A 15240-nucleotide genomic window follows, 5' to 3' on the forward strand; every position below is an offset into this window, starting at 1 on the left:
ACATCATACAAAACTGCATATTATAATATTATACAAACAATCCTACTATAACGAGGTCGTGGTACGAAATTTCAATGTATGATTAAACTATTATTGTTTTAAATGATGGTAGTAGGCCCCCAGGTGTAGTCATGCAATTTATTATGGCGACGCGATTCATTTTTATATTCAGAGCGGACTAGCAGTTTTACGCGGACTATAACTAGCGACCTCTATCGTATACTCTCTGTTCATCTACCCTCAAAGATATGGAATAGAATTAGGGTGCACATTCACATTTACAGAAGGACTACACATTAATCTAATCATTATGACATTATTATATCTTGTATAAGTAAATAGAATAGTTCAATATGATAGAGTTATAACAATTTTAGTGCATTTATTAACCTCTGTGTTTTCTTGACTATATTTGTTATAATATTTCGTAGGGATTTATTAGATACCTTACTGTTATTTATTTTATAACTACATCCTTTTACATTGTTTATTGAGGATATAACGTAATTATAATATAACATAGTTGTCAAAAACGAAGTAACGCTAATAGACTTCTAATAATATTTTATGTAGAAACCAAGCGGGATTGAGTGGGATTGCGTAAAAATGGCGATTTTGTCGATTCTCTAGACAATCGATAGATAAAAATAACGAAGACAGCAGGAAAAATCGAATATCGATATTCTAAATCGATTATTTAATATCGATAAAACATCGATGCTTTAGGTCCAAAAGAATGATTTACCGATTAATCGGTCTCATATTGCCACCTTTTTTTAATAAAAATTCGATGGTCCCATCGATTATTCAGATCGATTTTGGTTCCGATGGTTGTGAAGGTATTTAGGTTAGGTTATGTTTTATGGCACATTTTGCCCAACTTAAAAAAATATGTAGGGTAAAATGTGTTAATTTGTCAAAAAATCCTGTACAAGTACATTTGGTATTAGGAGTTTATTAAAGTTATGACGTCATACTTTCTACCGAGTTAAGTAGCATATCTATTATGTAGTGAATAACATACCCAGTTATTATTCGTTGTTGAATAACGTTAAACATGTTGGTTATATTCTACTATAAAGCTCTGTTAACTACTCTGTTATAAATATCGTTCATTTTTTTATATCTTTATATTTATTGTTTTGTTGAGAAGAATAGTTTATGTTTAATCTTTTTTTTTTATTTTTTACCTATAATTCTCTGTTACATTTATATGAGTGTTTTTTTTATTTTTTATTGATATCAAGAAAAAAATAAAATTTTTTTTGAAGTGTTTCATTATTCTAGTAAGTTGATTTTTTCTTTTTGGTAATCATTTTATTATGTAGCAAGTGTATATTGTGATAATTCTAATTTGTAAGCTTGTAATCTCTTTGGATACTTGTAAACGTACGTAATATTCTATCTTATATATTGTTAAGAAGGTTAGTCTTTGATGCAGATCGACTGATGCTATCCCAAAGAATATCAGAAGATATTATGCTAGAAAGTGTGTTAGTATGGGGACTCGAGGCATTCGAAGTAATACCTTACACTGCCAATGATATGTCTAATGGCTGCTAAATAACTGCTTTTGTGACCAAATAATGGCATGCGAGTAGTGTTTATATAAGTATTATTTAATTAAGAAATGAGAATTAAGGTTTAATGTTTTCGGACTGAAATAGTAATGGAATTCTAGAATGGAAAATTAAATGTTACGTTAGTAAATTTAGAAAATCCCTAATAGACTCACAGTAGTGGATCATACATACATTATGGATGCTGTTTATATTTAGAACAACTGACTTTAAAAAGGGTAAGAATTAAACAGTATTGACGACAAAACCATTGACGACGACAACGACAACAGTAACATTGACGACAACAAGATTATTAAACAACATTGAAAATAAAAACGACAACGCTGCCGACAATGACATTAACAAAATCGACGACAACAGTAACGGTAACAATAACATCAATGACAACAACAACTACAGTATGAATGACAACACAAACATAAAGGAGATTTCATTATTGTTTCTGTCCGATGTAATATTGTCATGGGATTGGAGATGACATCAGGTGATATGGTATTCCAAAGAGCGTGAGGACTGACGTAAAATGTAGAACATGACGTAATGTGTACATTTGTATGAACTATAACCTAATAAACGTTTTAGATCTTCAACTGTATTTTTATTTATTTCGTCCTGGGGGGTTACTACCATCTCTTAAAACAACATTATTTTAAGCATACATTGAAATTTTGTACCACGACCTCGTTAAAGTAAGATTGTTTTTATAATATTACAATAAGGAGTTTTGTATGATGTGGGTCAAAATTATCCATTCTTTTTTGCAGGAAATTTAAATTTTTAAGCAAAATATGACAATGGATAAGCGAAAAATGAATAAGAGTTTAAGTTTGTTCAACTGCATATGCCGAAACACAATCAAGACCGTGGTGCGAAAGAGATGACACTACTTTCGATGTCTCGTTTCCTCTTGGCACTCGGCAGGAATAAAACAAAACTGTTTTAAGGAGGTCGTGGTACGAAACAAAATAATGTTGATGCAATAGTGAAATTAAACTTTCCTGAACTATGATGGTTTTTAAAAGATGGTGGTAGGCCCCTTGGTATGGGCTGGAAATATAATATTGTGTTATAATAACAATTAAAATACATACTTCATTTTGTTACATTTTGTTACACTCATGTAACAAAAATTCAAAAAAGGAAATTGTTTTAGATAGTTCGTGTGTTATTAGTGAAAGAAATTAGTAAGTCAATTAGGAATTATACATTTTTGGCTTATATCTAAGACTTTCGAAAAAAAGCCTACGTAAAAGCAGCTAAGTTCTTTCAGCTCTCTCATTTTTTAAATAATTTCTAATTAATCGTAATAATAACCTTATAATAAATTCCATAAATAGCTACTATACATCTAAATAGCTAGAGATATTAAAATATAGTTTATTTATTTAAACATTTATGTACACAGAAACATAACAAAAAATAACATTAAAAAGAAATGTAGTACAAAGGACTACTTATTCTAACCTGGAATTTCTTCCAGCAGCCCCTATGGTGAGAAAATTTATATGATAAGCAAAAATAGTGTGCACACTAGCCCATAACATTCCCACAAATAAAGTGACAACGACACCTCATATGTATTATGTTAAAATCCGTTAACCCGTTTGCGCTGCAGTGCGTGTCAAAGTATGAGTCCTAATACATATACGGGCTCGAAAAACTTCCTCTCAACTCCCGTATTCGTGTAAAAGAACAGAAAGAAATAGGCACGTATATTTTGTCGAAAAAAAACACTCTTTGTGTTATTATCAAGAAAGCAAGAACGTAACACGCTGTTCCGAAAAAAAAAACAACATTTGTGAAGGCGTAATATTTTAGACAGATCCTACGCTTAATTTCCTGCGACGAAAGTCCTTTCAGATCGTAACTTTGCCTTGCTTTAATCTGTCTACTTCCGTGCCTCGTTTGTGAATTCTTTACGTTGACATTTCGTGACAGCGTTTTTCTGCAAAAATATTTTTATTACACCGCATTACTGAGGATTTAGTGCCTTGAGTAATTGCTTCGGGGTTTATGCTGCGCTAAATCTACTCTGTGGCGTGTTGTTTAGAACACTAAATTCGAATAATATGCCTATGTAGGTAGTCGTTAAGAGTAAAACGCTTGACGCTTTTTACGTTATACTTATGAGGTCATACAACGATTACTTACAAGTACCGTAGGTTTATTTTTATTTTTGCCTAATAACAGCAGTGTTAGGCGCTGCTGTGTTCCGTTTTGAAGGGTGTGGTAAGGGAGACATACTTTTCCGAGGCATTCCAGCTTAGTCCTCGGGGTAGCGGCGCATCTGTGGCCGACCTCAGGTAGGAATGTCTAATTTTATCTGGGGTTGATTATAGATGTCCATGGGCGGCAGTAGCCACTTACCATCAGGTGGACTACATGCTCGTCTGCTACTCCTATATTATATAAAAAAGGTACCTTGGAAAGATGGATTTACACTGAGATAAGGTAGAAATACTCAGTCCTAGAACAGAAATCCTAAAAGGGGAATTAGATAGGTAAAATGTCTATCTTTCAAGTGGCGATAGAACCTCAACGTTTTGTGTGTAGGCTGGTATGGTAACCGCTGCAATTTGTTAGTAAATTGAGATTTTGATTTATTTAAATTAAATACTTATGAATTACATAATTGGAAATATTCATCTTTTGTGGATTTAGACGAAAAATACATTTCCCTTACGAAGAATACCCATTAATAGTAAAAAACAATTATTCTCGCCAGTTATTATTTAATGTTTGGCTGCTTCTCTTATTAGGTCTCTCTGTAAGAAAATTGGTCTACCCCTAATGATGATACTATGGTAGGTACATATATCTAATTACGGGATAAAAGGAGATTAATTAAAAAGACCTTACTAAACTTATTCATGGGCTGGCAGATAAAAAAGATACTGCGCAAACTGTGAGTTTGCGAGTTGTCCAAACGGCGTTGGATCAGCAATTATCGGCCTCAAAGGATCAAGGCTAACGAGTCGCGAGGTGGGAGGGTGCGAAAAGACAATTAAAAACTTTTATCGGCTGTCCGGCGATTAAGCTGAGTTAATTACTAGTTGGAAAAGTGGATTACCCGGGAGCTTTTTATTTTTGTTCTGTTCGCCCCGAGTTTATTAGTTTCGGCGCGAACTAAGCGTATTTACTTAGCTCCGCGTTAAACGAATGTTGGTACCTACTTAAGTATTCGTATTTCTGTTTCGGGTTGCGGCTGGCGTGAGACTCGGCGATTTTAAGTTTGGATAGACTTTATATTACAAATATCGCTAGGCACCAAGCAATTCCTTTTAGTATAAGCGGTTATTTAAATATTATGTAAATTACACTGTATACGTTGTAAACACATGTTTGTATTTCGATTTAAGATTCTTTAGTGGTAACAAGATTTAGATTTTCATTATTTGGAATTATTTCTATTCTACTTTAGTTTAATATGCCGAAGTAACTATTATTACCTAAGTACTTACTAATATATTTCATTCCATAAGTAGGTAGGTATGTGCTGATTTTTTATGCTTGCACTTTTTGAGGTAGGTACATTATTCTTTGAATTAATCATTGGAGTATAATTTAGATTAACGTTATTAGTAATAAATCTATCCACTCTTTTGCTTAGCAAAGTTCACGCTTTGACAATATTTTTACTAGGCCCCGTTTCAGGCAGGCTCCCGCCCTTAAGGCGAAAATTTGGGATACCTTTGTAAGTGAGGTTAGCTTAGGATAGAATAAATATGACCTTTGATACAAGTGATAAAAAATTTTGTGTCAAAAATTAGGACAATAATTACGCACTGCGCTTACGTAAGAATAAAATGTATACCTACGATAACCAATTATGTAAACACTATTCCGCACGTTATTATGTACTTCGCGATTCAACATATTGTACGTTTAAATGGAATAACACATATTTATTTAATTTTATATCTTATATACGTGTTATGTGATAAAATAAACGTAGTCGACTTCATACTGCGAACCGGGAGGCAGGTTATCAATGGGGTTGTTGCTACATTTCGTTATCAGTGTTGTGTATCTAATAACTATTGATGCTCAGGAAAAAAATGATGCTAGAAGCACTCTTCAAAGAAAATTATATTCGGACGAGGTATTATGTAAGTTTTACGATTAAACTATTACTGTTCTAGTGGATAACAAGGAGAGATCTGAGAGGTTTTAGAATGTGAGAGATACCAATTTACTAGGCTCGTCTTGTGTGGATTGGTGGGATCATACAGCTGTGACAACTTTATGGAGAATTTCGAAATATTATCATTCTTACAAGTAGTGATATTTAATTTCAAAAAGTCAGAACCGTGCCTGAAATCTGCCCCATGGACTTTTATGTTGACAAATCCCAGAGCTATGACAGTTTCTAAGTGTTGGTGCGTTTTTTAATTTCAGGTGACCACAACAGAGGCATGAACCTGGACGTTAACGATACTATGGTATATTTTTATGATTTTCAAAATAATTTCACCGAAAGTTTCAAAGTCAATGACGCATTTGTCGGTCTCACTTCTTCCTATCATTTGAATGTGACGAGAAAATTCATTTTCTTTGTAATGGGATACAAGGCGAATATCACTTGGAGTTCGTCTAACGTAGTTACTAACACGTTCCGAAATGTACCCAATATTTACTTGATGATGGTAGACCATTCCGTGCTAGGGCACAAAGGAGGAAAGAGGAGAAATTTTGAAAATTCCATAATGCATAGTTATTATGTCGGTAGAGCATTAGGAAGACTGCTATCACAACTGCATGGTGTGGGAATTCCATCACGCAACATTTACTGTATAGGATCAAGCTTGGGCGCTCAGATCCTTGGTTACGCTGGACATAGTTACATGAAAGAAACTAGAGAAAAGATTTGGAGGATAACTGGTTTGGATCCAGCCGGCCCTTGTTTCTCGAACAGCGATGTGGAAAACCAATTAAGATCAGGTTTAGCTGATTATGTTGAAGTATATCACTGTAATGCTGGAGTGTTTGGCACATCGAGTGTTTTAGCTGATATCGACGTGTTTGTAAACGATGGAAGAAACCAACCATATTGCCACGTTCCTTTAAGGGAGAATGTATCAGCTCAGTGTAGCCATCAGTCCTGTTTGATGTATTGGATAAGAAGTGTTGAACGTTCTGATTGGTTGGCGTTAGCATGTGATTCGTACGAGGATTTTATCACAGGAAAGTGCGTTGGTAACGAGGTGGCTACTGTTGGATATTTTAATCCAGGGAATTCTACTGGAGTATTTTACGCAACTACGGAGTTTAACAGCCCCAAAAAAGAATAATTTACTATTTATGTGAGTATCAACATGCACTATATTTTCAGAATATTAGTTACTTTTATTATTCTTGATTAGCTTTCGTGGGCATCACCGTCATTTCTATTTCTTTTAAGTATACAAAATTACGTAGTAGTTGTAAGTGTTATGTTCTGGTTTGAAGGGTATGATAAGGAAGACACACTTTTATGACAATTTCTAACTGACTCCCCAGGAATAGCAACGCAGCGTCTTTATAAAACCTTATTAAAGAAAGCATTGTCATTGTAAAATAATAAAAATTGTATAGTAAAGTCTTTTCATCTGAGAACATAAGAAAAGGCGGACAATTCCTAGAAGGTTATTTCAATCTTAAAATAAATTTCACTGCCAATGTTGTCTTGAAAAACCCGTCGCTTAAATAAAGCCTAAAATATTTCAAAAGTAACTTCGTTTCCCATTTTCCCTAGAGAAATATTCGGGATAGCTATTTAATTTAGAAGGATAGGTACCGAGTCTGAATTTTGAGCTCAATTTGTTTTTTAGTTACTAAGTTAAGAACATTGGCCTCTGAATTGCATTACTGAACAAACTACTTTTATGATGCTTACATACGTATATTGTTCATTTGAGTTCATTGAAACTATAAAATAGTAAGTTAGTAACAATCGATTTTTTAGATGTTTACAGTATAGCGTAGGCTATACCGATTTGAATTCAAGGTAAGTAGTTAAGAACCATCGTGATAGGCTATGTTATTGGTATTTTTCTACAGTTGTGATTCAACGGTTGGCGGATTAGTAGGTACTTACCTATCACCTTTTAGAACTTTCAGGTAACTGTCAGGCATTTAGCTTTCTCTATTACCTATGTTATGCGTCCATATTAAAAATTACAATTGTATTATAATATGCTGATCGCACATTTATTAGAATAAGCAGATTTGCGTGCCTGAGAACAGAACCTCTGGCCCCCAGCACGAGAGTTCAGACTTCATATCATATCATACGGCTATCATTATTTTTGGAACTTTTAGGTAATAATAAAATTGATTATATTATTTTTATTTATAAAGCATTTTACCGTCAATTAATTATAGAACACTATCGGTCTTATTCATAAAAAATGCTTATAGAAGGTTTTAAGCACTCATTAGTTAAAGTGTTCAATAAGCTTATAAAACGTTCTATAAAATTGCTTATTCATAAACGTTCCATAAACCTTCTATAACTAATGTGTCGCTAATAACCAAATCACATGTCAGTGTCATTGTATTTGTAAATACCGCGAATTTAAAAATATTTTATTTGTTAAAATGGGATGTGAAGCAAAAGTTGTTAAAAGATAAAGGAGTGAAAATTGGTTGGATATTAATGTTTTATGTAATATTGATATAATTATATAAAGTTAAATTCAATTAAGTTTCGTTTTGTAAACATTCCCAATATCTTATGGCAGTAAACCCTGTATTTCAGAAGGTGTACCAGGACCTCTGCGATCTAATTTACGATCATTACGTACGAGATCAATTATAAAATTTACTGTCGATTTATTAAAGCGATAACGCTTCCTCTGTTCCTCTGTTGTCTAATGAAAACAGATCACTCTTTGGTGCAAAGTTCTTCGAAGTGGACGGTTTTCTAGATTTTTAATAATCTAAGCTTTGTAAAATTTGCATTGTAATTTAAAATAGTGATATAATAATGTTATTTATCGGATATTAAAATAAATTATTTCAAGTTTGTATACAAAATGGACATTGACATAATTTATTAAAAACGTATTGTCAAATTAGGTTAGTAATCACGAATCAGCTGTTGAGAGTCGGCCATCTTTGCCTTATAGCACTGTTATAGTAGGGTTCTGGCCTCTATAAGTTATAGAAGGTTTATAGAACGGTTTAGTGCCTAAAATGCGTTTATGAATAACACTTTTTGACAATCGTACTATAGCAACGTTATAAGTGTGCTATAACTTTTTATGAATAAGACCGTAAATATACAATACAACACATTGTTTATTTGTTGAATAAAACACATGCGATGGATGGAAGGGTCGATTTTAGAAATACTCATTCTTCTTTCGTCCATCTTAAGACTCGGTCGTGTTATAGGATTATTTAAAAAAATGGGACTTTTATTTACTTTTCTTATCAGTGCATTATTGTGTGCTAAAGTGAATGCTAATTGGAAGATAAAATATGGACCTTTTCATACTTTTTTGTATTCAAACTGGATTTTATGTAAGTTTCAATGACCCGATTATATACTACAGCTGTGTTAAAGTTATCATTTGTTTGTCTTTACACAATAATAGGTACACAATAATAACTTTATTGCATGACCGGACTTTTCGTAGGTGAAAACGTTAATAATAACATATATTTATTTTAACCTAACCGATAACTTTAACCGCTTGAGTGCGAGTATCAGTAATAAATATTAATCGACGAACTAGTATTATTGTAATAATTTATTTACTTCTATTATTTTTATCTTATTACTTTGTTTGTAGTCTTTGTATTTTTTGTTTTTTAAGCAATAAATAAATGTATTTTATTTATTTTGAAGTGGAATCCAGAAATAGGTTTTTTATAACATAGGAGTAATACTTTGAAGCTCACTTGACGGAAACTGATCATTGCCGCCCATTGACACCTGTGATTAATTCTACCTAGAACAGATTCTACGTTAAGCCAATCACAGATATGTTTTTTATCCAACGGACTAAGAGGATTAAGATGGTGGCCCCATATGTAACTTAGCCAGCATCCACGCCCATCAACATAAACCTATGAACTGTTTCTCAATACAAATTGATCTAAATTGGCTCTGCAACCTTTCAAACCATGTATTGTATTGTATGTTGTAATACATGTGCATTCGATTTGTAGATAATTACTTCTATTGTTAGTATTGTTCTTATTCTAATACTATGTTTATTTTTGTACTTTCGTTTTCTTACACAATCCTATTAACACGTTAGCTGCGGAACGCGGCTTAAAACACCTCGTCCATGTCTGGTCGTTATAGCGGTAAGAAAAAACTTTAACTTCTCTGTGGTGCGAGAGGCATAACTTCCGTCTGGTTCAGTGTAGGAGAGTGATAACTATATGTTTGTGATGTGCTACTTATTCCTAGTTCTATGGTACACCAACCTAATGTCGGGTTTGTTAGACCTCGTACCGCACTGAACAAATGATAATGCTAACACAGTGCGGAACGAGGTTGGGAACGCCTCGTTTCCCCACGCACCTCGTACCGCACCCCACGCTAGCTTCACGTGGTTAGTGTTGTGCAACGCAGTCGAGGCTGCGTAGCGACGAAGTAGGACCGCTGTCTTTATGTTGAAAATTATCATGTCGAAACGTTGCCGAAAAAAGTTGATCATGGAGGAAGATGAAGAAAAACCGGTTGAAAAATCTGAGCCAAAATCAGAATACAGGAAGATATTTCAAAAACAGGTAATTCACAAATATACTCTGTCTAGGTGAAAGTCCAGTAGTGAGACTTGGCAGGCTAGGCGTATATCCGTATAGTAAGAAATTACAGTTAAGTAGCTACATTATTGATATAGGAAACGTAGGCAAAATCGTTACCGAGTATTCCGATTACTCTTTACCCTAATCTACTCGCTCCTACTTTTCAGAATCCACTGCAAAGAAAGCACATCATCTCGATAAGGGTCCAAAGAAGAAGAGATGTGTCGGATGCTACGAAAAACTCCGCACATTCTTGACATGTCGTGAGGCAGACAAAAAAACCAAAAAAAAATCTCACGGAATGCACTGTTTGCAAAAAACCTTATTGTCTGAAATGTTTCAATGAAAAACATCCATAACTTTTCCCCTTTTTGTATTCATTCTGTCCATAACGTTGATAAATAAAAACAATAAAATAAAATCGATATTTATTTTCCCATCACTAAATTATATGGAAACCTGCCATTTTTCAGTGCGGTCCGAGGTGCATTAGACCCACATTTTATTTTACCCATAGAATCTAAAGTAACGAATTTAACCAAGGGCGGCGGCAGTTTTAGGTTAATCAACTCATTGTTAATAATAATCAAGACAAAAGCCGTCGATTTTGTCTTATTTGGCGCCAAAAAAAGGATTTTAGTCTCCTTCGGGCGGTGGGATTTAACACGCCTCGTGCCGCCACAATGTCGGATATAGGACGAGGTTTAAAACAACTCGTAACGCAGTAATGGAAAGTACAGAAAAATCTGTGCCGCAGGGAACGTGTTAAAGACTTTTTGATATGTAACGAACTAAATCGTTGAAGAATTGTGTTATTGCCTATGTCTTATTGTAGAATTATGGGCACAGAGCTGATTATTGATAAACAAAATAACTTAATACCTATGTATACATGAAGAAGAAAGTAAATTTCCCTGTGTTTTAAATGACACAGTCTGTTTTAATTTAAGTACCTACTTTGACAGTACCATCATTTATAAGAATTATTTAAATTTGTTTGCAGGTGATCACAACAAATACGTGCAACACGATGTCAGCGACATCGAAGTATTCTTCTATGATTTTCAAAATAACTTCAACGTCACCTACAAAATAGACAACGCTGTTGAAAGCCTCACTTCCGTTTACAATTTGGATCCTTCGAAAAAATTGATCTTCTTCGTGCCAGGGTACAGGTCACATATAGCTAAAAATTCCCCAGAACTCATTAGGCAAGCGTTCCGAGACGTTCCAAATATACAGGGTGTCCCGTAAGTACCACGACAAACTTTGGGAGAACATAGGTGAGGGTCTGACCTCTCTGGGAAAAAAAAAATACCTTAGTAAAAGTGTCACCGTTTTTGCACTATCAATTGTTTTAGATTTTTTGAGAAATTCAGCCCTCTCCATCTTCTTTCGTTAACTGCGTGCACAAATTTGGTGATGCACTGTTTATTTTTTCTGTTAAATACTATCAAATAGTTGGTCTATCATATTGAAATGTAAATTGGTTAAAAGATGTAAAGGAACCATGAAAAAAATAGGGATATTTTTAGATTTTAATTTTTTTTACTATTTTTCCCTCAACTTTGACTCGTCGCAGTGAAAAAAAAATGTACTGGACTATAAGTGTACATTGCACAAAAAAATATGTCCAGTTAATAGAGATTTCGAAAAGGTACCACACTTAGTATTTAAAGTTGAAGAAAAAAAGTTAAGGCCGTTTTTGCTTGAAAGGGACTGAAACCAACTAAAACGTAATAATCGAGTTTTCATTTAAATTACGGTTTCTACCGACTCACAACGTGTCAGGCAGTACTAAATCACATTATTTCATAGTTACACACTTAAAAATATCATTCTTCACTTGTAAAAAAACAATTTAGTAACTAACTAGCAAACAAAGTAATACAATTTATTAAGTCAATTTTTACCTACTTTGAACTGTCGTTTCGAAGTGAAACTTCGTACATGTATGTAATTTGAATGAAAATACCATAATTTGATATCTTGGAACTGATCTGATGATGGAGCCAGGATATGGATGGTAGATCTCTTACCAATTTAGCCCAAACTCGAGGGATTTACTAAGAAATGAACCATGCACCTGCTGGCTCCATCATCAGATCTGTTCCAAGATGTCAAATTATGATATTGTGATTCAAATTACATACATGTACGAAGTTTCACTTCGAAATGACACTTCAAAGTAGGTAAAAATTGACTTAATAAATTGTATTACTTTGTTTGCTAGTTAGTTACTAAATTGTTTTTTTACAAGTGAAGAATGATATTTTTAAGTGTGTAACTAGGAAATAATGTGATTTAGTACTGCCTGACACGTTGTAAGTCGGTAGAAACCGTAATTTAAATGAAAACTCGATTATTACGTTTTAGTTGGTTTCAGTCCCTTTCATGCAAAAACGGCCTTAACTTTTTTTCTTCAACTTTAAATACTAAGTGTGGTACCTTTTCGAAATCTCTATTAACTGGACATATTTTTTTGTGCAATGTACACTTATAGTCCAGTACATTTTTTTTTCACTGCGACGAGTCAAGGTTGAGGGAAAAATAGTAAAAAAAATTAAAATCTAAAAATATCCCTATTTTTTTCATGGTTCCTTTACATCTTTTAACCAATTTACATTTCAATATGATAGACCAACTATTTGATAGTATTTAACAGAAAAAATAAACAGTGCATCACCAAATTTGTGCACGCAGTTAACGAAAGAAGATGGAGAGGGCTGAATTTCTCAAAAAATCTAAAACAATTGATAGTGCAAAAACGGTGACACTTTTACTAAGGTAATTTTTTTTTCCCAGAGAGGTCAGACCCTCACCTATGTTCTCCCCAAGTTTGTCGTGGTACTTACGGGACACCCTGTATATTTGATCATCATCGACCATTCAGTTTACACGACTTCTCCGACAGGAAGATGGAAAAGCTACGAAAACTCCGTTCAATACACCTACAGCATAGGACAAGCATTGGGGAAATTCTTGTCTGACCTTCGCAATAACAAAGGGTTTCCGTCTCAAAACATCCACTGTATTGGCCATAGCTTAGGGAGTCAGATACTTGGAGTTGTTGGGACCGCTTACTTCGAGAGAACCCTTGAGAAGGTTTGGAGGATCACCGGGATAGACCCGGCTGGTCCATGTTTTTCGAACGGGTTCATCGAGGACCAATTAAGATCTGGTTGTGCTGACTACGTGGAAGTTTACCACTGCAGTGCTGGTACTTTGGGGACGACCAGCGTGCTAGCAGATATAGACTTTTTCTTCAATGAGAATGGAAGAGTTCAGCCTCATTGCCATGAAGGAATAATTCCTGGGATAGGAGAATCGGAGGCGGCGACGTGTAGCCATAAATCGTGTATGATTTTTTATACTAAGACGGTTCAAAATCCCGGTTGGTATCTAGCGTGGCGGTGTGACAGCTACAAACATTTTGCAAAAGGGAAATGTGCTGGCAACGAGATGACTATCGCCGGATACTCCAACCCTGGTAATGCATCTGGTGTGTTTTACGTGTCCACAAACGCATATGATGGACTTTGACAGCAATATTGGACCGGGTATAATTTTTGTATAATTATTATATCAGTGATTAGAGATTGATAAAAACCAACACAGATAGATGTGGAGAATGCCGGTAGAAGTGAAAATATTTTATTAAAAATAATTTTAGAGTATGATTAATAAAACAATTATAACTTGTAAACTGAAATTATTAACTTAGTATATCGATACCAATTTGAAACATTGTAAAATACTTAAATGCTATGTTTTTGTTATTTAAATATAAATAGGGGCAGAATGTATTTACCCTTATGCACAGTAATTTTACAATTTATTTATGTTTTATTGTTCAATTTTCTGCGTCAAAATATTTGCACATTACTACTAGTACTGCGAGGTGATTTTACAATTACATAATAATTATTATTTAAAACACAATGTAACCATGCACCTAAATATACTTATACATTTTGTAAACTTTACACTGTCTTTATGTGTAGTGTTTATAGTAAACATGTACAGTCAGCTGTAAGTTGCCAGTCTAGTGCAGTCACGGAATGTTGGTGACGGGAACTAATAAGTTTTCCCGCTACTGAAAATCGCTACATGCACCTAAAGTTAATAATTCTATAAAATTTTATTCATGTTCACTGAAATGTACGTAAAAAATTAAAAAAAACAGACTTTCAATAAGGATAATTTGTCTATTTTTATTATATTTATAAAAAAAAGAGAATAAGTGATAACAATAACTTAACTACATTATACATGTTTAATGTCCCTAAGCCATAATAGTATTGTTAATTTAATTAAGTAGGTAAATACCCTTTATAATTTTCTCATTACCTATTATGAAGATAAGGTTTTCCTCCACAAAATATGTACAAACACATTTCCTAATAAATATACTATCTGTTACATGGCAGCACAAATAAGCCGCGCATTTCAGTCATAAAGTGCTCATATTTTTTCTCTACACGAAAATACTTCCCAGTTTATGCGGTGCCATAAAGACATTCAAAGTAAGAAGAAAGGATGGCGATCATTACTCAAGCCTGAACTTATGACGCGGGCGTACGCTCTCGAGATGTGTAATCCTGCATACTTTATGCGGGGCGTGACATCTGCCCTGTTTTACTAGTTACAATAAAAAAATTTTAACAAAAAATACAACCGACTTCTATGTCACTACAAAGTAAAAAATAATTCAAATAAATGTTGGTTTAGTACATATTTCTGAAGTCGGCGCTCATATTAGACACGCTGTTTACATCGTTATCCAACTAAATATATTGAGCGCCGACTTAGACACGCACACATATTAGACACGCTGTTTACATCGTTATCCAACGAAATATCTTGAGCGCCGACTTCAGAAATATGTACTAAACCAACATTTATTTGAATT

The 15240-nt window shown here is 33.9% G+C and overlaps 1 protein-coding gene and 1 long non-coding RNA gene across 3 annotated transcripts; both read left to right on the forward strand.

The window, feature by feature from the left end:
* The first annotated feature begins 5436 nt into the window (after positions 1 to 5436).
* LOC140744095 (lipase member H-B) lies at positions 5437 to 14314 on the forward strand. 2 transcript variants are annotated; one of them, XM_073075561.1, is made up of 3 exons: positions 5437 to 5692; positions 5982 to 6886; positions 11332 to 11471. In XM_073075561.1, the coding sequence occupies exons 1-2, from the start codon at positions 5575 to 5577 to the stop codon at positions 6872 to 6874; spliced, it is 1011 nt and encodes a 336-aa protein (XP_072931662.1). In that variant the 5' UTR covers positions 5437 to 5574; the 3' UTR covers positions 6875 to 6886; positions 11332 to 11471. The 2 variants fall into 2 exon arrangements, with proteins under 2 accessions (XP_072931662.1, XP_072931661.1); XM_073075560.1 differs by lacking the exons at positions 5437 to 5692; positions 5982 to 6886 and adding exons at positions 8945 to 9089; positions 13195 to 14314 and having other exon boundaries at positions 11332 to 11565.
* Positions 10101 to 10634, forward strand: LOC140743983 (uncharacterized). Its single transcript, XR_012102514.1, has 2 exons — positions 10101 to 10310; positions 10496 to 10634. It is a non-coding gene; the product is annotated as an uncharacterized LOC140743983 (long non-coding RNA).
* Positions 14315 to 15240: the final 926 nt, after the last annotated feature.

This window comes from Epargyreus clarus, unplaced genomic scaffold, assembly GCF_041222505.1.
Source record: "Epargyreus clarus isolate Ecla_fem2 unplaced genomic scaffold, WU_Ecla_fem_2.2 ptg000008l, whole genome shotgun sequence".
Classification (NCBI taxonomy): domain Eukaryota; kingdom Metazoa; phylum Arthropoda; class Insecta; order Lepidoptera; family Hesperiidae; genus Epargyreus; species Epargyreus clarus.

What these genes read in the sequence shown, in the direction of transcription:
- LOC140744095 (XM_073075560.1), top strand. Translation starts at nt 8,975, where the DNA reads ATGGGACTTTTATTTACTTTTCTTATCAGTGCATTATTGTGTGCTAAA. An exon ending in GTATTCAAACTGGATTTTAT is followed by an intron (nt 9,090 to 11,331) that starts GTAAGTTTCAAT and finishes ATTTGTTTGCAG; the next exon opens with GTGATCACAACAAATACGTG. An exon ending in GTTCCGAGACGTTCCAAATA is followed by an intron (nt 11,566 to 13,194) that starts TACAGGGTGTCC and finishes CGGGACACCCTG; the next exon opens with TATATTTGATCATCATCGAC.